Source organism: Plecotus auritus (assembly GCF_963455305.1).
Source record: "Plecotus auritus genome assembly, chromosome: X".
NCBI classification, from domain to species: domain Eukaryota; kingdom Metazoa; phylum Chordata; class Mammalia; order Chiroptera; family Vespertilionidae; genus Plecotus; species Plecotus auritus.
Genome location: NC_137784.1, coordinates 57,299,531 through 57,323,485, shown reverse-complemented (window position 1 = coordinate 57,323,485; position 23,955 = coordinate 57,299,531). Strand labels below are relative to the sequence as shown.

The following is a 23,955-nucleotide window of genomic DNA, read 5'->3' as shown; positions in this document are numbered from 1 at the left end:
GAATGATGCCCTGTCATTCAGTTGTGTATCACTTTATCACTGAAAACACAAAATGGTTCTTGTTTGAATGTGTATTATGACCATTTGGGGAGAAAAGTACATGCCCACAGTAAATCATTCAAATGGTATCTAAAGCAGGGATTTTAAAACTGAAGTTCATGGATAGAATTCAGATGTCTGAATGCAGGCAACAAAATGTGGAAGTATTATCAGTACCTGTGACTGTCACCAATAGAAATCACAGATTTCATAGTTATTGCAGCTATCTCAAAATACTATTGATAGTCATAACTACAAAGTCATGGTGGTTTTTATTTTATTATTATCATCCTATATAATAAAAGCCTAGGTGGTGTCATGCCCTTGTGCGATACCCTCGCACAACGTCGTGACAAGATGGCCGTGTGCACAGTGGAGGCAGAGGTGGGTTGTGGCAGGGGAGGGCAGTTGTGGGTGATCAGGCTGGCAGGGGAGGGCAGTTGTGGGTGGTCAGGCTGGCAGGGGAGGGCAGTTGGGGGCAATCAGGCTAGCAGGGGAGCAGTTAGGTGTCAATCAGGCTGGCAGGGGAGCAGTTAGGGAACGATCAGGCTGGCAGGCAGAAGTGGTTAGGGGCAATCAGGCGAGCGGTTAGGAGCCAGAGGTCCCAGATTGTGAGGGGGATGTCTGACTGCAGGGATCGGGCCTAAACCGGCAGTCGGACATCCCCTGAGGGGTCCCAGATTTGAGAGGGTGTAGGCCGGGTTGAGGAACACCACCCTCCCTGTGTACAAATTTTGTGCAGTGGGCCTCTAGTTTAAAATATATTTTTATTGATTTCAGAGGGGAAGGGAGAGGGAGAGAGAGAGAGAGAGAAACATCAATGATGAGAGAGAATCATTGATCGGCTGCCTCCTGCACACCCACTGGGCACCGAGCCCACAACCTGGGCATGTGCCCCAACCAGGAATCAAACCGTGACCTACTGGTTCATAGGTTGATGCTCAACCACTGAGCCATGCTGGCTGGGCCTAATCTGTCATTTTGAGGCCCGATTCAATGTGTGAATAGTGTGAGCTGACACTTAGCTCCCCTAGAGATGGTTTCTAAATTAACTTATGGCATATACTGAGAATCAGATAAATTAGTTCTGAGAGGAAAGGAATGACAGGTTAAAAAGGGTCTGCTTGACTCATCATTGAGAACCACCAACTGAATACCTACTGTAGTGTATACAAACCTTTACGCACCTGATTTTTAAAATTTTTATTGTTGACAGTATTACAGATGTCCTCATTTTCACCCTATTTGCCCCCCCACACACAGCCCCCACCCCCATTCCCTCTGGAACCACACTGTTGTCTGTGTCTATGGGTTCTGCATATATGTTCTTTGGCTAATCCCTTCACCTTCTTTCATCCAGTCCCCTCCTCCTCTCTGACAGCAATTCTGTATTTAAAAACCCACAATGACATAGTTAATAAAATACAAGGATTATTCAATACCTTTTAAAGAAATAAACAGAATGTATAAAACATATTGTGTTCCATACAATTTTATTTTCTGCCTTCAACCATAATAATATGGTATCCAAATTTTGTCTTAACTGGAGGGTCTGTAAACACAGGCTTGTCTAGCCCACTTACAGGCAATGCAAATGCTGATTCTTGAAATGGTCCCACCATGGACCCTCTGGTCATCCAACCCAAGTCGCCCTGAAAAACCCAAAAGATATGTGATGCCAAGAGGCTCTGAAGAGAGAACAGTTCTACTGTAGCTTGAATGCTAAGGTTTCTGAGTTATTCATATGGGCTGTAAAGAAGTAGGCTAGACAAGGACAAATGGGTGGAAGAGGTCCAGCCTGCACTGAACATACAAGCACTCACAATGCTGCTGGGTATTTGTCAGCTGTGTAAGTTTGGTCATGCCAAGATTAAATATAGGTAACCTGTATTCATCTGTCCACAAGTTGGACACTTCTGTTTTTAAGATCTTTAAACCAAGACATGGCTAAAATTAATGGCATAACATAGCAATAATCCCTACTGCTGGGGGAAAGATCATTGTAAATGATAATAGCACCATACCCCTTGCCTGGCTTTATCTTCACTGTATTGTGTGGCCACTTCATTGAATCTCATTCCAGACTTTAACTTTTCCAAGGCTTCCATGATTTTTCCATGTTTTTCACACAAAATGTGTCTGACCTACAAGGAAAAAAGTATATTCACATAATACCTGGAGATGCAAACAATTCATTTCTTCACAGTACAGCAGTCATGTCTGGATTACCCTCACTAGTAAAAAATCACATTAGTTCATGGCAATGGAAAATCTTAGAAGTCTGCCCACTTGGGGCAATGACCATAAACCTATTTTGCATAACAAGACAGTATCTTGAGACCTCAATTTACATGGAAAACAGGCACGTGGCTGTGGGAAGCTCCCATCTTTTACCAGGTACCTCAGTGGTAACAGGAAGAAGAAACACAATAATGGTTGAGATTTGAGGTCCTGGAGTCAAATCCCAACTCTGCTGTATGGCCTTAGGCATGTCTTTAAACCACTGTTTTCCCCATTTGTGCACTGAGATAATAACAGTACTTACATGTCCTCATAGATTTGTGAAGATTGAGATACTGCAGCTAGCATTCAATAAAGGCTATTATTTCATCAGAGTGGGGATGATTTGAAAAACCCCCACTAGGAAATAATTATTTTTTATTAATTTTAGAGAAAGGAAGAGAGGGAGGGTGGGGAGGGAGAGACACACACACACACAGAGAGAGAGAGAGAGAGAGAGAGAGAGAGAGAGAGAGAGAGAGAGAGAGAGAGACATCGACCAGCTTCCTCCTGCAGGCGCCTTGACCAAGGATTGAACCATACCTGGGTATGTGCCCTGACTGGGAATCGAACCTGAAACCTTCAGTGTATGGGACAAGGCTCCAACCAACTAAGCCACACCAGCCAGGGCACCACTAAGAAATACTTTTTACCAAAAGAGGCCCAATGTATAAAGCCTCCCCACAATTCAACACTTTGAACAAGTATCTTATGTTGACTATTAACCCTTTGTATTCCATAAGCATCTATAGATGTGAGATAAAAGCGTCTTTGGACGCATATCAGTTAACTGGTTATTACTCAACCTCATAGAAGTAATCAAATTTGACCTATCTATATATATATATATAAAAAGCAACCATTACGACTGAATGACCAGTCACTATGACACACACTGACCACCAGGGGGCAGAAGCTTAATGCAGGAGCTGCCCCCTGGTGGTCCCACAGTGGGAGCACCACTCAGCTGACCGACCAATCCTGGTGCCCACCAGCTCAGCTGCAGCCACTCACTCCCCCAGTAGTCCTGCAGGTCCAATCTCCGGAGAACAGGCCAGGCACCAACAGACCAGTGCCACTGGCATGATCCTGACAGCGCCAATGGCCTCCTGGAAGTGCCCTTGGGCACTGTGGCCGTTTTCCCTCCCTAGACACTCTGCAAGGAAGAAAGGATATGAAAGTGGCGCCAGGTGGCTCCCAACAACGGCGCAAATGTCAGTGGGACGGATCCAGATCCCAGGCTGGCAAGGGCGTCCCACTGCCCACCTGGAGGGCCGATCGCATCCCCACCCCCCAGGACCCCACCCATGCACAAATTCATGCACCAGGCCTCTAAAGCCATGTTTAAAAGAAATCAATATATCCTTAAAAATGATTTTGTCAAGATATGTTTTAGAGGATTTCTCATTTCCTATTCAAATAGAATCTGTTATTTCATATTGTAGGTGATACACTGGGGTGGGGCTAAAGGTGTCTGCCTTATAAATTTAAAGACAAGCAAACCGAGGTTGTCCTCATGGTTCAACTACTAAAATTGGGGGTAAGGGGATCCTAGACCCACAGGAGTAGCTTCGTGACTAGAGGAGCTGCACAGGAGATAGGAACACAGCAAAGGAAAGAATGTGTCAAAAAGCAGGGCTCAGAGTGACAAACTTCTATAGAACGTGTCTAGCAATGTCTAGGAGAGACGGACAAATGATCTGGACACTAGGACTGTTCATTAGACCTCACTTGGTCTGGCTAAAACAGCTTCTAGACTGCCACCCCCACACCTTTTCTGCATCCACATTCCCAAAGCAATCTTCTGGTTCAATTACTGGGAAGGTGCACACAACATTCATGATCACAGAATGGGGATACCGCCTGCCATTTTATATTTGAACTAGTGGCCCGGTGCACGAAACTCGTGCACGTGGGGGGGGGGGGTTGTCCCTCAGCCCAGCCTGCACCCTCTCCAATCTGGGACCCCATGGGGGACATCACTCGCAATCCGGGACCGCTGGCTCCTAACCACTCACCTGTCTGATCACCCCTAACCACTCTGCCTGCCAGCCTGCTCGCCCCCAACTGCCCCCCCCCCACTGGCCTGATCGCCCACAACTGCCCTCCCCTCCTGACCCGATCACCCCTAACCTCCTCTGCCTCAGCCCTGCCACCATGGCTTTGTCCGGAAGGACATCCAGAAGGTCTCCCGGTCTAATTAGCATATTACCCTTTTATTAGTATAGACTAGAGGCCCGGTGCCCAAAATTTGTGCACTGGGGGGGGGGGGTGTCCCTCAGCCCAACCTGCACCCTCTCCAATCTGGAACCCCTCGGGGGATGTCCAACTGCCTGTTTAGGCCCAATTCCTGTCAGACAATCAGACATACCTTTCACAATCCAGGACTGCTGGCTCCCAACTGCTCGCCTGCCTGCCTGATTGCCCCTAACTGCTCCCCTGCCAGCCCGATCATCCCCATCTGCCCTCCCCTGACAACCCGGTCACCCCCAAATGCCCTCCCCTGCATATTCCCTCTTTATGAGATAGGGTTTTTTCTTTAACATATTGGACAGCCCTAACTGCTTTGGCTAGGTGGATGGAGCATCGGCCTGCAGACTCAAGGGTCACAGGTTCGATTCTGGTCAAGGGCATGTACCTTGGTTGGGGGCACATACCCAGTGGGGAGTGTGCAGGAGGCAGTTGATCGATGTTTCTCTGTCATAGATGTTTCTAGCTCTCTATCCCTTTCCCTTCCTCTCTGTAAAAAAATCAATAAAATATATATTTTTAAAAAAGAAACATTTAAGATTCCTCCATATCTGCCTGGCTGCAGTGGTTGAGACCCCAGGCTGCCGCCGCTGGGAGGGGATCGTGCCATGGGGGTGCGCGCCCCTGCCGGGCTGAGACCCCAACCCAGGCTGCTGCCACTGGGAGGGGGATCGTGCCGTGGAGGTGCGCGCCCCTGTTGGGCTGAGACCCCAGCCCAGGCTGCCGCTGCTGGGAGGGGGATCGCATCATGGGGGTGCACGCCCCTGCCGGGCTGAGACCCCAGGCAGCCGCCGCCGGGAGGGGATCAGGCCGTGGCGAGTGAATTTGTTTTTGTTTTTTATAAAGGGTCAGGAGGGCCTCTGGGCAGCATTCCGCCAGGCCACTAACTCTGCAAGCTCTCAGTGGCAGCCCTCCCTGAGACTGGGGGACTCCAGGGGCATTGAGAGGACTGGGCACCGCCATTTTTGTCGTGGAGTGACGGTTAATTTGCATATTACTCTTTTATTTGATAGGATATACATATTCTGATTTGTACAGTTTGACAGATTAGACATAATGAATACCTGTGGGGTTTGCAAGTATGACCAACCAACTGGCAACTGCATAAAACTTGCATCTCAGAAGAGTGCCAAGCTACAGAGAGAATTTGGGAGCAATCAGCATGGAGGGAGTAGCTGACGCTACAGAAGGTGATGCTGTTACCCAGGGAGGATAAGTAGAATGAGATGAGGAGGAGACTAGGCTAAATACATCCTTGGAGAATATCAATATTTAAGCAATAAGCAAAAAAAGAAGCTCAACAAGCAAAACAAAAAGGAAGGTCCAGGTGGGTGGGAGAGGAAGATGTGTTAACAGGAACCAAGTTATGAGAAAGTTTCAAAGAGGAAATGGTCAACATGTTAAATGCTGCAGAGTGGTCAGGTAAGAAGCACAATCAGTTTAGCAGTGAGTGATCGATGACCTTAGCAAAAATAGTTTCAGAAGATTGGTAATGTGCAGAAGCCAGACTGCAGCAGGCTGACTGAGGAAGGTAATGGGAAATGGGAAGGGAATGCATGTAGAGTTCTCCCTCAACTGAGTTACAAAAGGAGAAAGGGCTCTGGTCAGAGGAAAAGGGTCACAGACATATATATATTTTAAAGATCACTGAGTGTACTTTGCAGAATGGAGGGAAAGATGCTGTGAAGAGGGAAAGATTGAAGACAGAGCAAAGAAAGTGGGTGGAGATAAATGAAAGAGCAAGGTCTGGCATTCAGAGTACTATCTGAAAAACCAGTGGCCTCAAAGTAAGAAATGGAAGGAGAGAGTGCAGAGTGATGCAGGTGAAGATAATTTTGTTGATAGGGGGCTGGAAAGCCAATGAGTTCTGGACTCACCATCTGTTTCTTGTGAAAATTATAACAATATTTAAAAATTACTGAGTCCCTGCAAAAAAATGAAACTAGACAACCAACTTACACCATACATAAAAATAAACTCAAAATGGATAAAAGACTTGTAAGTCAGAAAACCATAAAAATCCTAGAAGAAACCATAGGAAGCAAAATTTCAGACAATATGCTTATGGATACATCTCCTAGGGCAAAGGAAATTAAGGAGAAAATAAATAAATGGGACTACATCAAAATAAAAAGCTTCTTCACAGCAAAAGAAACCATCAATAAAACAAAAAGAGAGTCCACTGTATGGGAGAATATATTTGGCAATGATACATCTGATAAAGGGTTAATATCCAAAATATATAAGGACCTCATACAACTTAACAAAAGGAAAACAAACAACACAATTAAAAAGTGAAATAAGCCAGGCATTGAAAGAAAAATACCACATGATCTCATTTATGGAAAATAAAGAACATTATAACCTGATGAACAAGAAGATATATACAGAGGTAGTAAAGCACTGAGCAAACTGTCAAATTACAGTGGGAAGGCAGGGGAGTGTTGGGGAGGGGGGGAAGAGATCACCCAAAGGACATGTATGCATGCATATAAGCACAACAAATGGACACAAGACATGGGGGGTGGGATGAGGGCATGTGACAGGGGGTAGTGGAGGCTGGGGGAAGGTCAATGGGGGGAAAAGGAGAGATATGTACTACTACATGTAATACTTTGAACAATAAAAAAATAAAAAATAAATTAAAAAAATAAAAATGGGCAAAGGACCTAAATAGACACTTCTCCAAAGTGGACATGCAGATGGCCAAGAGACATGAAAAAATACTCAAAGTCACTGATAATTAGAGAGATGCAAATTAAAATGACAATGAGCTATCACCTCACACCTGTCAGAATGGCTATCATCAACAAATGACAAGAGCTGGCGAGGATATGGAGAAAAGGGAACCCTAGTATACTGCAAGTGGGAATGCAGACTGGTGCAGCCATTATTGAAAACAGTATGGAGTTTCCTCAAAAACTTAAATATGGAATTGCCATTTGACACAGGGATCCCACTTGTAGGAATATATCCTAAGAAACCTGAAATAGCAATCAGAAAGAATGTATGCACCCCTATGTTCATAGCAGCACAATTTACAGTAGCTAAGATCTGGAAACAGCCCAAGTGCCCATCAGAAGATGAGTGGATAAAAAAGCTGTGGTACATTTATACCATGGAATACTATATAGCAGTAAAAAAGAAGAATCTCTTACCCTTTGGGAAAGCATGGAGAGACCTGGAGAGTATCATGCTAAGTGAAATAAGTCAGTCAAAAAAAGGCAAGTATCGCCCTGACCGGTTTGGCTCAGTGGATAGAGCGTCGGCTTGCAGACTGAAAGGTCCCAGGTTCGATTCCGGTCAAGGGCATGTACCTTGGTTGCGGGCACATCCCCAATAGGGGGTGTGCAGGAGGTAGCTTATCAATGTTTCTCGCTCATCGATGTTTCTAACTCTCTATCCCTCTCCCTTTCTCTCTATAAAAAAATGAATAAAATATATTTGAAAAAAAAGGCAAGTATTTCACTCATATGTGGAATCTAATTAACAAAATAAACTGGTGAATGGAGTGGATCCAGAGACATGGAAGCATGGAACAGAGTGAGGAATCTCAGAGGGAAAGCAGGAGAGGATGGATGGGTGGGAAGTAATCAACCAAAGACCTTGTATGCATATATGCATAACCCAGCCGTGGGCAAACTACGGCCCGCGGGCTGGATCCGGCCCATTCGGCTGTTCTATCGGGCCCGCGGAGCCGAAAGAGCGGAGGGTTCTCTTGCTCTTCCCTCCGCTCCTTCACCTGCAGCAGTGTTAACATGGCAACGTCGGGAAACACGGCCGCAGCTCCTTCTTCTGAGTCCGCCCATTCAGTAGAAGAAACAACCTCTCAATCTTCCAGAGGCTCCTTGTAATGCCCGCAGACGCGTCCCCCGACATCACCCTGGGAATGCGTAGACACTTTATCGTGGTGATGTAGGGAGACACGCCCCTGGAGAGCACAGTATCAGAGCATTAGCTAAAAAGGAGACCAACAACACTGTTCCCACTGAAGTTGATGTTTTAAAGACCAAAAACCTTTCAACCCAGTCTACATTGCCATCTACATCTACGTCCCGGGCATAATTTGGAAGTTGCACTAAAGAAAATATTTAATTTACTGTTTACACATTTTGTTCTTTTCTATTTGTTTTAGTTTTAAATTATTTTATTATATTTAAGTTTAATTTGAAAGGCTTTTGTACCTTTCCTTTGTTAGGCAATTTTATTTTGCCTTTGCCATCTTCAATATAAGGTATGTTATTGTGCTATGATTCCTCCATTTTTTGAAGTTTCAAATTATAATAATTAGTGTTTACATTCTTCTTGTAAAAATGTTTGAAATGAATAAAACTATTGAAATAAAAAAAAAAGACCGTACCCTTTTATGTAATGATGTTTACTTTGAATTTATATTAGTTCAAACAAACACTCTATCCATGCTTTTGTTCCAGCCCTCCGGTCCAGTTTAAGAACCCATTGTGGCCCTTGAGTCAAAAAGTTTGCCCACCCCTGGCATAACCTATGGACACAGACAATAGGGTGGTGAAGGCCTGGGGCAGGGGTGGGGAGGCAGGAGCAGGCTGGAGGTGGTCAATGCGGGGAAAATGGGGAAATATGTAATACTTTCAACAATAGAGATTTATAAAAAAACTAAATAAAAATAAAATAACTACAGGAAGAAGAATAAATAAAAATTACTGAGTCCCTAATATTTGCTAAGTACTATGCTAAGTGCTTTATTATTATTATTTAATATATATTTTTATTGATTTCAGAGAGGAAGGGAGAGGGAGAGAGATAGAAACATCAATGATGAGAGAGAATCATTGATCAGCTGCCTCTTGCATACCCTACACTGGGGATCAAGCCTGCAACCTGGCATGTGCCGTGACCTGGAATAGACCGCCTGGTTCATAGGTCAACACTCAACTACTGAGCCACGCCGGCCGGGCTATGCTAAGTGCTTTCTGTTCATTATCGCATAAAATCCTCACACTAACCCTGTGAGACTGGATCAGTGTTTCCCAACCCTGCCAGAACAGCAGAATCACCCCCAGAGCTTCTAAAAAACAATATCACAGTCTAGGCCCCACCCCCCAGAGATTCTAAGGCACCTGGTCTGGGGTGGGATCCTATGCTAGGCATTGGTAGTTTTAGAAGCTCTCCAGTTCAATTTGATGTACACTAGGGGTGAGAAGCACTAGAGCAAGGTATTAATGGCTTGAGGTGAGTGGCAAAGGGCTGCTGAGCAGTACTGAGGGCCTTAGGTGAGGTTAGAGACCAGGAAGTAGTGGACCAAACACCCAAGGCCATGGGATTCTCCAGTAGGGTCCAGCAGTTCTGACTTTAATTGTAAAGAAAGTAGACCACTGGATTGATCCTGAGATGTAGTTTTGCAGGTGGATTCATAGGATAACAAAAAGGAAAAAAAAAGTTGGGGCTCCTCAATCCAATGGTCAAACCTTTGATCTAATCTCCAGGTTACAGGACATAGGGGGCTTGAAGAACAGACACAAAGCCTGGGAGAAATGGGGGAGAACAAGGGTGCCAGAGGGCCTGGGGGTCCGTGTGAGGAGAAGAGGTCAGGATTGGGGGAGACAGGAAGTGAAAGGAAAGAGGGAAGCTCTGGTCAGCAGGTGGGTTTCAGAATCTGGACAGTCTAGTGACAGGGGCTTCGGAGTGGGGTCTAAACAGAATGGCAGGACGTGGAAGGAGCCTAGACACTAAAAGCCTGGAGGGTTCCAAGTGCCTCCCCTGCTAGGGCCTTAAAAAACACTGGTCACAACCCAAGTGTCCTCCAGCAGGTGAACAGTTAAACATACTAAGGCACTTTCATTCCATGGAACACTATTCTGCAAAACAAAGGAGCAGACTATTGAGACACACAACTGGAATACAATCTTCAGAAAATTATTCTGAGTGAAAAAAGCCAATCCCCAAATTTTATCATGCCATTCATATAATATTTTTGAAATGATAAAATTCAGAAATGGAAATCACATTACATGCTCCTAGGGGTTAAAGGAGGAGGCAGAGGTAGGGGTAGGAGGGAGGAAGGTGTAGTTATAAAAGGGCAACAGGAGGAATCCCCGAGATCACAAAAAGGCTTTGTAGGAGATCCCAAAATGGCAGCCAGCAGGACGGCAGTGAGGGAGAGAGTGTAATGGAGTGAGAGGGTAGTGTGTGGACGTATGTGGTGTGTGTGGGGGTGAGTAAGGGATAGTTAGATCTCACAGGAGAATTAGGGACTTGTGGATCAGGCTCTCCCAGCTACTGTCACAGGCACTCCCAGGCTGAGTACGGCTTAGGCACAGAGCCCACACCATCTTGAAGGTGGGAGCAGTGGAGACCAGTAGCGCAGCCACAGCAACACCTAGACTGCACTTGGATACCACCCCGAAACTGAGCAGGAAGCTGCTCACCAACCATAACTCACAAGGGACCACTGCCACGCTCCTGTAGTAAGTGGCACCCTACTTTGCCGGCTCCCAGACATCCACAGTGACCATGCTGGCAGTGTGAGCTGAGGACCCCTGGCCCGGCATCCTACCCAGCCCCAAGGATTGTGCCAAAGGTATGAGCCGGGACACCTGGCCCAGTGCCCTGCCCAGCCCTAAGGACCACACTGATAGTGTGAGCTGGAGACACCCAGCCTGGTGCCACGCCAAGCACCCAGCTGATGGGGCAAGCCAGAGGGTCCTAAGGCACCATCTGGCCATGGATGCTGGAGCCACGCAGTAATATGCATGTCAGAGACAATAAAGGTGTGAGACTCAAGGCAGACCCAGCCTCTGTGCTAAGGAGTCCTGGATCATTGGACTGCTAAGGGCTTCAACCTCTTGGACCACAAGCAGGTTTCCCAGGGCCAGAAACTGTCAGCAACTCACATTACATAGAAACAAACACAAAGGGACAGCAAAAATGGAGAGGCAAAAAAACAATCCCCAAAGGCAAGAAAAGGAGCAATTGCCAGAAAGGGAACTAAATGAAATGGAGACAAGCAATTTGTCAGTGAAAGAATTCAGAGTAAAAGTAATCACCAACATGTATAAGAATCAAGAGGAAATGAAGAATGACATATCTGCAATAAAGAACACCCTGTAAGAACCTCATGTGCTGCTCTAACCGGTTTGGCTCAGTGGATAGAGCGTCGGCCTGCGGACTGAAGGGTCCCAGGTTCGATTCCGGTCAAGGGCATGTACCTGGGTTGCGAGCACATCCCCAGTGGGGGGCGTGCAGGAGGCAGCTGATCGATGTCTCTCTCATCGATGTTTCTAACTCTCTATCCCTCTCTCTTCCTCTCTGTAAAAAATCAATAAAATATATTAAAAAAAAAAAGAACCTCATGTGCTTTACCTGAGATCAATCATTTGGTACAGCTGTAGAGAGCATGTCTCTGATTCAGTGTTTCGTGTATCTGTACACCCATGTGACCACTGTATCAGGATACAGAATATTCCTATTGCCCTAGAATCCCTCCTTGTTCCCCTCTCATACTCATCGCGCCATTATTCTCACATGTTTTGCCTGAGGGGGGGAAGAAAACACCCTGGAAGATTTCAACAATAGACTAGAAGAAGCTGAGGACTGAATCAGCCATTTAGAAGACAGGGTAGAGAAAACACCAATTTTAATAGCAATTGGAAAAAAAATGTAAAAAGCTGGAGGAGAATTTAAGGGAGCTTTGGGACAACATGACATGAAGTAACATATGCATAATAGGGGTACATAAGGAGTAGAAGCTGAGCAAGGAATAGAAAACCTATTTGAAGAAATAATGAGAGAAAACTCTGACTTGGGGCGGGGGGAGTCACATAAGCACAAAGAGTCTGAAACAAGATGAACCCCAAAAGACCCACACCAAGACATGTTGTAATTACAATGGCAAATGTTAACGACAAAGAAAGAATCTTAAGAGCTGCAAGAGAGAGACAGAAAGTTATCTACAAGGGATCTCCCATTACACTATCAAATGATTTCTCAACAGAAACACATCAGGCCAGAAGGGAATGGAATGAAATATACAAAGTAATGAAAAACAAAGGGCTGAATCCAAGAATACTCTATCCAGAATGGCTATCAGTCAAAATTGAAGGTGAAATCATGAGCTTCACAGACAAAAAACAGGCCAAGGGAGTTTATTACCACCAAACCAGCAATGCAAGAAATCCTAAGGGGGCTGGTGTAAGAAGAAGGAATAGAAAGAGAAGAAGAAACACAAACATAAAGAATAAAAATGGCAACAAATACCTGTTTATAATAACCTTAAACATAAATGGATTATATGCTCCAATCAAGACACATAGGGTGGCTGAATGGATAAGAAAACATGACCCATATATATGCTGTCTACAAGAGATCCACTTCAGAACAAGGGACTCACACAGATTGAAAGTGAAGGGATGGGAAAATCAAGCAAATGGAAATGAAAAAAAAAGCTGGGGTAGCAATACATATCTCTGTCAAAATAGACCTCAAAGTAATGGCCATAACAAGAGATAAGTAAGGCCACTTCATATTACTAAAGGGATCGATAAAACAACAGGATATAAATCCAGTAAACATACATGTACCCAATACAGGAGCACCCAAATACATAAAAAACCTTCTGGAAGATATCAAGGGAGAGGTTGACAGCAATACAATCATAGTAAGGGACTTTAATACCCCATTGACATCACTGCATAAATCTTCTATACAAAAAAATTAGCAAAGAAACAGAAATTCAAAATGACTCACTAGATCAGATGGAACTAATTGACATCTTCAGAACATTTCACCCCAAAGCTACAGAATATACATCCTTCTCAATTGCACATGGAACATTTTCAAAGACAGACCACATATAAGGACACAGACTAAGTCTCTACAAATTCAAGAAGACTGAAATAATATCAAGCATCTTATCAAATCAAATGGCATAAAATTAGAAATCAATTACAATAAAAAACAATCAAACATATGGAGACTAAATAGCATGCTATTAAACAATGATTGGGTTATAAGAGGTCAAAGAAGAAATAAAAAACATCCTGGAAACAAAGGACAATGAAAACACAACAATCCAAAATCTATGGCACACAGTGAAAGCAACCCTGAGAGGAAAGTTCATAGCACTATAGGCCTACCTAAAAAAAAACCAAAAAACACAAAAACAAAAACAAAACCCACAAGAAAAACTGGAAATAAGTTATCTAACCCTACAACTTAAAGAATTAGAAAGAGAACAACAATAAAAGCCCAGAGTAAGCATAAGGGAGAAATAATAATGATAAAAAAGGATATAAATGCCATAGAGACAACAACAACAAAAAAATACAAAAGTCAATAGAACCAAGAACTGGTTCTTTGGAAGGATAAAAAAGATTGATGAACCTCTAGCTAGGCTCACCAAGAAGCAAAGAGAGAGGACCCAAATAAACAAAATCAGAAATGAAAGAGGTGAAGTAACAACCAACCCCACAGAAATACAAACAACTCTATTCGAACAAACTAGACAACCTAGATGAAATGGGCATAGTCTTAGAAAAATACAATCATCTAAAACTCAATCAAGAAGAATTAGAAAACCTGAATAGGCTGATAACTACTGATGAAATGGAAGCAGTAATTAACTTCCAGCAAACAAAAGCCCTGGTCTGGATGGCTTCACAGGGGAGTATTAACAAACATTCAAAGAAGAACTAAAGTCTATCCTCATCAGACTATTCCAAAAAATTCAAGAGGGAGGAACACTTTCAAGCTCTTTCTATGAAGCCAGCATTACCAAAATTCCAAAACCAGATAAAGACACGACAAAGAAAGAGAATTACAGGCCAATATCCCTGATGAACATAGATGCTAAAATCCTCAACAAAATATTAACAAATTGCATCCAGCAATACATTAAAAAGATCATACACCATGACCAAGTGGGATTTATTCCGGGAATGCAAGCCTGTTACAATATCCTCAAATCAATAAATGTAATACATCACATAAACAAATTGAAAGACAAAAATCATACAATCATAGCAATTGATGCAGAAAAACCACTTGACAAAATCCAACACCCTTTTTTGATTAAAAACTCTCAGCCAAATGGAAATAGAGGTATCATAAAATCAACATAATAAAAGCCTTATATGACAAACCTACACCCAACATCATACTCAGTGGGCAAATACTAAAACCATTTCCCCTAAGAAAGGAACAAGACAGGGATGCCCACTCTCACCACTCCTGTTCAACATAGTACTGGAAGTGTTAGCCATAGTGAACAGACAAGAAGAGAAAATAAAAGGTATCCAAATGGAAAAGAAGTAAAACTGTCATTATTCGCATGATATTGTGCATAGAAAACCCTAAAGATTCCATAAAAAACTACTACATTTAATAAATGAATTTGGCAATGTAGCAGGATACAAAATTAACACAAAGAAGTCTAAAGCATTTCTATACACCAATAGTGAACTTACAGAAAGAGAGACTAAAAAAACAATCCCATTTACCATCGCACCAAAAAAAATAAGATACCTAGGAATAAGCTTAACTAAGGAGGTAAAAGACCTGTACTCAGAAAACTACAGGATATTGAGAAAAGAGATAGAGAAATATATAAACAAGTGGAAGAATATACCATGTTCATGGATTGGTAGAATCAACATCATTAAAATGTCCATACTACCCAAAGCAATCAATAGACTCAATGCAATCCCCATTAAAATAAGAATGGCATATTTCACAGATGTAGAATAAACTCTCCAAAAATTTATATGGAATAAAACAAGACCCCAAATAGCCGCAGCAATCCTGAGAAAGAAGAACAGAGTTGGAGGGATCACAATACCAGATATCAAGCTGTATTACAAAGCCACTGTTCTCAAAACAGCCTGGTACTGGCACAAGAATAGACATATAGACCAATGGATCAGAATAGAGACACCAGAAATTGACCCACACCAATACGGTCAATTAATATTTGACAAAGGAGGCAAGAGCATACAATGAAGTCAAAAGAGTCTCTTCAATAAATGGTGCTGGGAAAGTTGGACAAATACATGCAAAAAAATGAAACTAGACCACCAACTTACACGATACACAAAAATAGATAAAGGACTTAAATGTAAGACAGGAAACCATAAAAATTTTAGAATACTCCATAGGCAGCAAAATCTCCGACATATGCCGAAGCAATTTCTTTCTTTCTTTCTTTCTTTCTTTTTTTTTTTAAATAATCTCAGCACTCTTTTTTTAAAAAAAATATATTTTATTGATATTTTACAGAGAGGAAGGAAGAGGGATAGAGAGCTAGAAACATCGATGAGAGAGAAACATCGATCAGCTGCCTCCTGCACACCTCCCACTGGGGATGTGCCCACAACTAATGTACATGCCCTTGACCGGAATCGAACCCGGGACCCTTCAGTCCGCAGGCCGACATTCTATCCACTGAGCCAAACCGGTTTTGGCCCGAAGCAATTTCTTCACCAATACCGCTCCTAGGGCAATGGAAACTAAAGAGAAAATAAACAAATGGGACTACATCAAAATAAAAAGCTTTTATACAGCTAAAGAAATCATCAATAAAACAACAAGAAAGCCCACTGCATGGGAGAACATATTTGCCATTGTTATCTCTGATAAGGGTTTAATCTCAAAATATATAGAGAACTCATGCAACTTAACAAAAGGGAGATAAACAATCCAATGAAAAAATGGGCAAAGGATCTAAATAGACACTTCTAAAGTGGACATACAGAAGGCCAAGAGGTATATGAAAAAATGCTAAGTCACTAATCATTCTAGAGATGCAAATCAAAATGACAATGAGGTACCACCTCACACCTGTCAAAATGGCTACCATCAACAAATGACAAGTGCTGGCAAGGATGTAGAGAAAAGGGAACACTGCTGGTGGGATTGCAGACTGGTGCAGCCCCTGTGGAAAACAGTATGGAGCTTCCTCAAAAAATTAAAAATGGAACTCCCATTTGACCCAATAATCCCACTTCTAGGAATATAACCCAAGAAATCAGAAACACCAATCAGAAAGAACATATGCACCCCTATGTTCATGTTACAGAAGTCTGGAAAAAAACCAAGCCATGCTTAGAGAAAGGGAGTTACATTTTATTAAGGGCAGGGCCAGAGAAAAATGTGCCTTTCAAATTCTGGGCCCCCCCACATGGAGGAAACCTTTTCTACTTATACTTTTCCTAGCTCTTTTGTCTCCTAAATTTGGAATGAGACTTCCGGGCCTTCTGGGAAAGAAGGTCTACGTGCTTGGAAGGGGCCATGAGACCATATCTCAAGGCCTGGCCTGGTGTCAGCACTGACAACTCTGTCTGGGGCATAGTCCACGGCCTCTCTGGAATGGGAGTAGTCTTATTTTCCTTATTATTTAAGCAAGCAATTGTTTACAGAAGCCAAAATAGCAGGGTTAAAATTTCAAACAGCAGTTTTTATATAAGATGGATGTTCATAGCAGCACAATTTACAATAGCTAAGATTTAGAAACAACCTAAGTGCGCAGCAGATGAGTGGATTAAAAAATGTGGTATATCTACACAATGGAATACTATGCTGCTGTAAAAAAGAAATAACTCTTACTATTTGCAACAGCATAGATAGACCTGGAGAGCATTATGCTAAGTGAAATAAGCCAGTCATAGAAAGATAAGTATCATATGATCTCACTCATTTGTGGAATATAATGAACAACATAAACTGATGAACAAAAAAAGATCCAGAGACACAGAAGCATCGAACAGACCTTCAAACCTCAGAGGGAAGGTAGGGAGGATGGGTAGGGGAGTGGTTTAGAGATCAACCAAAGAACTTGTACGCATGGACGTATAACAAATGGACCCAGACAATAGGGAGGGGTAAAGTACAGTGCTGGGGGTGGGGGTTGGGAGAGTACAATGGGCAAAAAAGGGGACATATGTAATACTTTCAACAATGAAGAATTAGAAAATAGTAAAAATAAATAAAACTACTAAAAAAAAAAAGGCTCTGTATCATCACCGTATCAATGTCCATCTCCTGGTTGTGCTATTGTACTAGAGTTTTGTAAGATACCTACCCATTGGAGGAAACTGGGTAAGCAGCACATGTATAATTTCTTACAATTGAATGTGAATCTAAAATTATCGCAAAAGAAAAAGCTTAACCCTAACAGATTTTCCATGCCACTCCTTTCCATATAGTTCATGTAGAGTCCCAATGAACTTACTTTTGTTCAGAAAGGGCAAGATGCCTCTTTGACACCATATGCAGTGGAGCAGTCCCTTAGGTTAGGTGCTTGTAAAAGTCTGCATGTAAGATAAGAACTACACATAGCACAAATCACCCTACAACATCCCTTATGAAAATGCCATACTCCTGGAGACCAATATGCCAGCCCTCCTTAAGCCCAACATAACTTGTCTCCCTACCTGTTTTATAACAATGGCCACTTCTTCAGCTGATCACCTAATTGAACTGGCTGGTTTGTATTTAGGAGGCCATGTTTTATGAAAACTTATCTTTGGATACCAAATGCCACTTCATGAGTTGGAAGTCCATGCAAAAATGGAGGTCAACTACAGAAAAGCAGATTCATGTCTCCCATCTTATCCCCTCTAGAAAAGTGGGAAGAATGGCCCTCACTATTTATATTATTTCTCCCTGCCCCCTGCTCTCTCTCTCTCTCTGGTTGCATGTGTATGGTTGACTTTATATGATATAATTTCACTAATCATACAGTGATAAAATTTATTTCTTTGCCTAACTGCTCCCAACTAGACTGGGATAACAGAAACAATCTCTTATCTGTTTTTTAAAAAATATGTTTTTATTGATTTCAGAGAAAGAAAGGGACAGGGAGAGAGAGAGAAATATCAATGAGAAACATTGATGGGCTGCCTCCTGCATGCCCCTTACTGTGGATTGAGCCCACAACCTGAACATATGCCCTGACCAGGAATCGAACCTGTGACCTCCTGGTGCATGGGATGACACTCAACCAACTGAGCCACACCAGCTGAGCTGTTTGTTTTTTAATACCCAGAACTTAGTACACTGCTTGGCATAGGCCAGATGTCACTAAATCCTTATTGAATGAATGATTCAAAGTATGGGATCCCATATCCTGACTGAAACATGGAAAATGGCCTGTTAAACAGAACTAAGTAGTATAGTTTTGTTTGCAGATTATATTTTACCAGGGCAGACACTCCTCTGAGACTTGGTCAAGCTCTTCAAGTAATTATTTGCGATTGTCTCCCACCCCCATTTTCATGGTCAGGGTCCTGGCTTTTAGCTCACCAGCAGGGTGGCTATCTAGTGAAACCTGTGCCTCTGCCTATTTACCTAAGCTTTTGGTTGTATAAGATATTTTATCCTAAGAATTAATTCATTCACTTACTGGTAAGATCTAACTTAATACATTTAAGAAACAATACTAAAGTATGAAGAAATTCTGGATGTCTGAGAAAGCATTTGAAAAATATTTTAAAAGGAATTACTTTTCATAAGTGAGATTGGTCTATAGTTTCCAATTTTGTGTTATCTTGATTTTATAAGGCTAGTCTCTTAGAATGAGTTAAGCAAACTCTCTTTTCCTTTTATGTGCACCAAAATAACACATGTACTTATGTTATTCATATTTAACATGGGAAAAGGAACCAGTAACTCACCTTTACTGCATTGCCACCACCTTTGGGACCCTGAGACTTCTTGTCAGAACTATCACTCCCAGATGCTGCTCCTCCTTTAGAGAAGAGATAACAGGTACTCATTTAAACTGCACCTTGATATTTACAGAAAGGTCCAACCCATCAGGAGTTGATGCTTCTGTCATAGCACCAAGCTTCAAAAGGGAACTCTGCCAGACACTTTAACTACATCAAGCTAAATTCATTTGTGACTCACCTCTCTTAAAACAGGAAATGTGTGCCCTATGTAAACCCTTCACTGAAAAATAGATACACAGGTGAGGATGCTAATGGTTGAATGAGAGTGCCAGAAGCCTGGTCCAGATTCTCTGGACCCAATTTGAAATCCTGCCTTCTAAGTGCAAACCCCTGAGCTCTTGTAAGATTTTCAATAAGAACTGCAACTATGTATTTGAGTACTCATAATTCCAATATGTAAAATACCCAAGAATATATTTTAAAGATAATATTTCCCACTACCCATATTTGGCTAAGTAATACATTTATGTCCCAATTCCCAGAGTCTACTACATTGCCTACTTGATAGCTTCCTAAGAAAAGTTATCAGTATTCAGATTAAGAACCACTGGCAGAAACTTACATTTTACTAGTATATCATTTTACTACAATGTCAACTTCTATGTTGATGGCAGCATACTTATGTTAGAGCCTCATATTCCTGAGAACTATTGCTGGATTAAATGTTCAGTTAAATAAACATTTCCTAAGTAACTACTAAGTTCCAGGCACTGGGAAAACAAAGATGAACAAGCCACAGTACCTTCCTTCAGGGAGCTCATTTGCCCTCAGATATGTAAACAGATCATTTCAGAAGATGATCTATGATCTATGGACAGGGGGCTGTGGAAGCACAGCGGGACATTTTAGTCAGTCAGGGGAGGTTTCCTGGATGTATAGGCACTGACAAGGTAAAAGAACAAGGGTGAGGGGATACTCCAAAGTGGAAAAATTGCATGGTATGTTGGAAACTATGGATAAAGCCAAATCTAAGATGGGAATGCTGTGAGATGAGCCCAGGGGAAGTGGCTGAGGGTTAGGGCATGAGGGCCTTTAGGCCCCATTAAGAAACTTGGAATTTATCCTAGAAGTAACAGGGAGCCCTTGAAATATTTTAATCAGGAGACTCCATCTTACTCGTTTCTCCAATGTCTAGCAGAGTGCCTGGCACACAAGAGTTGTTCAAAAAATTTCAACTAAACTGAGAACCCAAAATACTGTTCTGACCACTAAATGCCTAAGAACATATTACTGTCAAAGGAGTTTTATTACATCAAACTCTTAAGTGGGTTTGCTGTATATTCACTGTTGAGCAATGATGCCTTCCAGTTATCCCATCCTCTCCCCCATTGGATGCTGTCATCTTCTGACTGCCATCTCCCTCCCTTTGATTGACTGAGGACTTTGGCAGCAGCTTCAGGCTTCCTTTCCACTCTCATTCCTGCCGTCATCTTAGATGATCTCACCATCTACACTGAGGAATCACCCAACAACCTAACCTCACACTCTGGACCTCCCTCCCGAATGCTCATGTCTTCTACTCCAGGCCACCTGTTCCCAGAGGTCAGGATGAAACTGTGCCACTCAGAACTAGTAGTTCAGTCTCTGGCTACAACTTCCAATTCTAGCTTTCTCATGCCTCATTCCCACAACACTGACTCTTCGTCTTCACAGAAACCACTCCCACTTCCAGTTCCTTTATCCAGCTATGTTCCCCTGCACTATCAGACTTCTTCCCTTCCCAGTCTGGATACCACGATCTGAACTTGATCCCTTCCCACTAGCACCCTTAATTCTCTTGTGTTGCTAGCCTTTTATTATCGTTGTCCAACAAAACCTCAACCTCGGCTCAAGGCTACACCTCTTTTCAATCCTATTGTGCCTGTTGCTCGGTACTAGGTAAATTATGACTGTGTAGAATGTGTCCTCTACAAATTCATAGCCTTCAATCTTAGGCTTTCGGCCCTCAGGGCAATCCTTTTTATTAGTATTTCATTCCCTCTCCCATCACCTTCTGTGACCATTCCAAACTTTTACCTCTCAAGATCTCTACTCAGTCCTTGCCCCTCAGTCTTAAAACTTACCCTTGCCGTCCACTTTACTAAGAAATTGAGGCATTAAGTATGATCTCTTACAAACTCGACCCCTTCCCCCTCTCTGGCCCCAATTTTTACAACCACCCTCACCCCCATCGCTTTTTTTGTGACCTCAAGCATCAGGTGTCCCTTCTCCTCTTCAAAGCTCAACTGCTCCTCTTTCCTGGACCCCGTTTTTTTCTTAAATCTCACTCCTCGGTACCTTTGCCTCTCTAATTCAACTAGATCCTTCACATCAGCCTCATTTCCAAGTTTTCCCCAAACAAAACTTTCTCTTAGTCCTTTGTCCTCTTCTATCTACCATCTAATTTCCTTGCTGTTTAAATTAAAGCTTTCCAGAGAAGTCCACACTGATTGTCTCTAATCACCTCCAGGTCAGTCACTGACCACCCGCTGCGTCCGTCTCAGGCCCCGGGAGTCTCCCGTCAGCTCCCTCCCCTCGCTTCCCACCTAACCCTATTCTCCCTGGTTGCTTTGTCCGCTCTACCTTTTCCACCCTTTCCAGAACCGCTTTTTCCTTTGGGAGGCATCTAGGAAACTTGATGTTGATTGAACTCTCAACTGTACTGGTTGCCCCACAAAGCCCCTTCAGGTCCTACGGGCCTGTCCTAAACAAATGCCTGAAAGCGGCATCACAACTGACCGTTTTTTACTGCGGCTCCGGGAGCAGGCATATCTTGGGGCAGACACAGTCCTTTGGCTCTGGAACCAATGGGGCTGAAGATTCCTGACCAATAAGAAGCTTGGGCTGGCCGAGGGGGGGGGCGCGGGGGAACAGGTCACAGTTAGAGCGAGGCAGGAAGCCCCGCCTCTGCGCTTTACGTTCCTTCTTTCTCACGCCCTTATTTGTGCCAGCTCCCCTGCTTCCCCGCTCCCCCTACCTCCCCCCACCACGCGTGCGTAGTGGAAGCCTTGGGCCTCTGCAGTTCCTAGGGGCCGGCTCTAACCAATCCCTTGTGGCCTCCAGACAAAGAGAAAGCAGGAAAAGTCTCCGTGGCTGCTCCCTCCTCCTGCCCCCTCGTATACACAAGTCCTGCCTCCCCTGAGGTTTTAAATTTTATTTTGCAGCTGTAGCTGATTGGGTTCAAAAGGTAGTTTTCAAAAAAGGCTATCACCCTCTCTGCCTCCTGCAGAACTCTGTCATGGAGAAATACTGAAAGCAGTCTCAATGTCCCTCAGTAGGGCATTGCTTAAATAAATAATGTTTCAACCACAGTAAAGGATATTTGCCATTTACAATACAGACATGGGAAATGGCCTTAAGAATACAGACCAAGCTGTAGAATATTTCTCTTTTTAAAGTATATAGTGTATCCTTATTGAAAGAAAAAAAGACACCTTAGTCATGTGAGCAAATCAAATTAACTAATTTCAACTATTAAATCATCGATTGCTAGACAAGTCTTAAGTTCACCTGCTTTTGGCTTTTTATTGCATAAAGTCTGTAAAATGAATTTGGAACTGTTGATGTAATGTCTTGTGCTTTGTTGAAGGTGTATTTCTTGAGCAGAATGTTTAAAATATAAAAGTCAATCTAAGGGAAAAAGTATATAGTGTGCCATATAATATATGCATTAAAGGACAGGAAGGCTACTCAGTAAAATGTGACCAGTGGTGCTAGCACAGGTAGTTGTGTATTTTCCAAAATTACTATAATGGTGCAGCATAATATAGTAGTTAAAAGCCTGGATTCTTGCTTTAAATCCCTGCTGCACCATCTGGCTACTAGCTCTGTGACCTTGAAGTTACTGCACCTCTCTGGCTCAGTTTCATCATCTGTAAAATGGAGTTCATGATAATAGTACCTATTTACTGGGTGTTAAGAGAAATAAGTTCATATTTATAAAACACATAAAACAATCACTAGTTCATAGAGCTTAAGATAAATGAGTTTTGAATTTGTGTCCCCACACTTTCTCCCCTTAACCACAACCCCCATATATAAGGTTAGAGCTTTTCCTCCATTCTGCAAGATGGCTGTGCCAGCTCCCACTGCCAGCTAGAACCTATAGGTGGTTCAGCTCAGAGTTCAGTTTTTGCAGACAGCCTTGTTGGACTTGGGATGCTTTATGCTTAGACCTGTGGGTCAGGTATTTCTGAGATCATGCCCACCTCCAACTTATACATAAAAAGCAATGTTCTCATGCTGTGCTGCTGTGATTTCTGGACACAGCACATCTTGGGCACACTTTGTTTCAGATTGGGAAGCACACTCGGCATAGAAGGGGTCATTGCTCCCCCACTTCTGAGGAGGATACCACAGGCCCCATGTACTAACTTGCCAAGTCCAGCTGGGAGATGTGGAGTGGGCTTTGATAATGACATGTTCATCAGCTCATTCGGAGCCCCGAAGCACCTTTACTTCTGGGTTTTCATAGGGAACAGCCTTTCCTGCAACCACTGGTAATGGCAGTCTTAGAGTGGGAACGAAGCAGAGTTCAGATCCCAGTGAAGAACCCAGTGTTCAATGGTTGATGTGCCAGGCAAATGCTTAGTACATGGAACAATTGTGAGAGCTCTGTGCATTTCAGCAGATACAGCAACAACAGCAATAAGCAAGCCTGTGCAAGTGGCTGAATTTGCCCAAAGCAGTGCCTAAAGGCCCGTAGCTC

The 23,955-nt window shown here is 42.9% G+C and overlaps 1 protein-coding gene across 2 annotated transcripts; it reads right to left on the bottom strand.

The window, feature by feature from the left end:
• Positions 1-1,319: 1,319 nt before the first annotated feature.
• PIN4 (peptidylprolyl cis/trans isomerase, NIMA-interacting 4) lies at positions 1,320-21,939 on the bottom strand. 2 transcript variants are annotated; one of them, XM_080653891.1, is made up of 5 exons: positions 21,831-21,939; positions 19,212-19,285; positions 2,064-2,183; positions 1,623-1,691; positions 1,320-1,425 (listed from the first exon to the last, which is right to left on the bottom strand). In XM_080653891.1, exons 1-5 carry the CDS (start codon positions 21,871-21,873, stop codon positions 1,345-1,347), a joined length of 387 nt encoding a protein of 128 aa, XP_080510017.1. In that variant the 5' UTR covers positions 21,874-21,939; the 3' UTR covers positions 1,320-1,344. The 2 variants fall into 2 exon arrangements, with proteins under 2 accessions (XP_080510017.1, XP_080510016.1); XM_080653890.1 differs by lacking the exon at positions 1,320-1,425 and having other exon boundaries at positions 1,502-1,691.
• Positions 21,940-23,955: the final 2,016 nt, after the last annotated feature.

What these genes read in the sequence shown, in the direction of transcription:
- PIN4 (XM_080653890.1), bottom strand. Translation starts at nt 21,873, where the DNA reads ATGCCTCCCAAAGGAAAAAGCGGTTCTGGAAAGGGTGGAAAAG. An exon ending in TTCTGGAAAGGGTGGAAAAG is followed by an intron (nt 19,286 to 21,830) that starts GTAGAGCGGACA and finishes TCTTCTCTAAAG; the next exon opens with GAGGAGCAGCATCTGGGAGT. An exon ending in AAGATAAAGCCAGGCAAGGG is followed by an intron (nt 1,692 to 2,063) that starts GTATGGTGCTAT and finishes TGGGTTTTTCAG; the next exon opens with GGCGACTTGGGTTGGATGAC.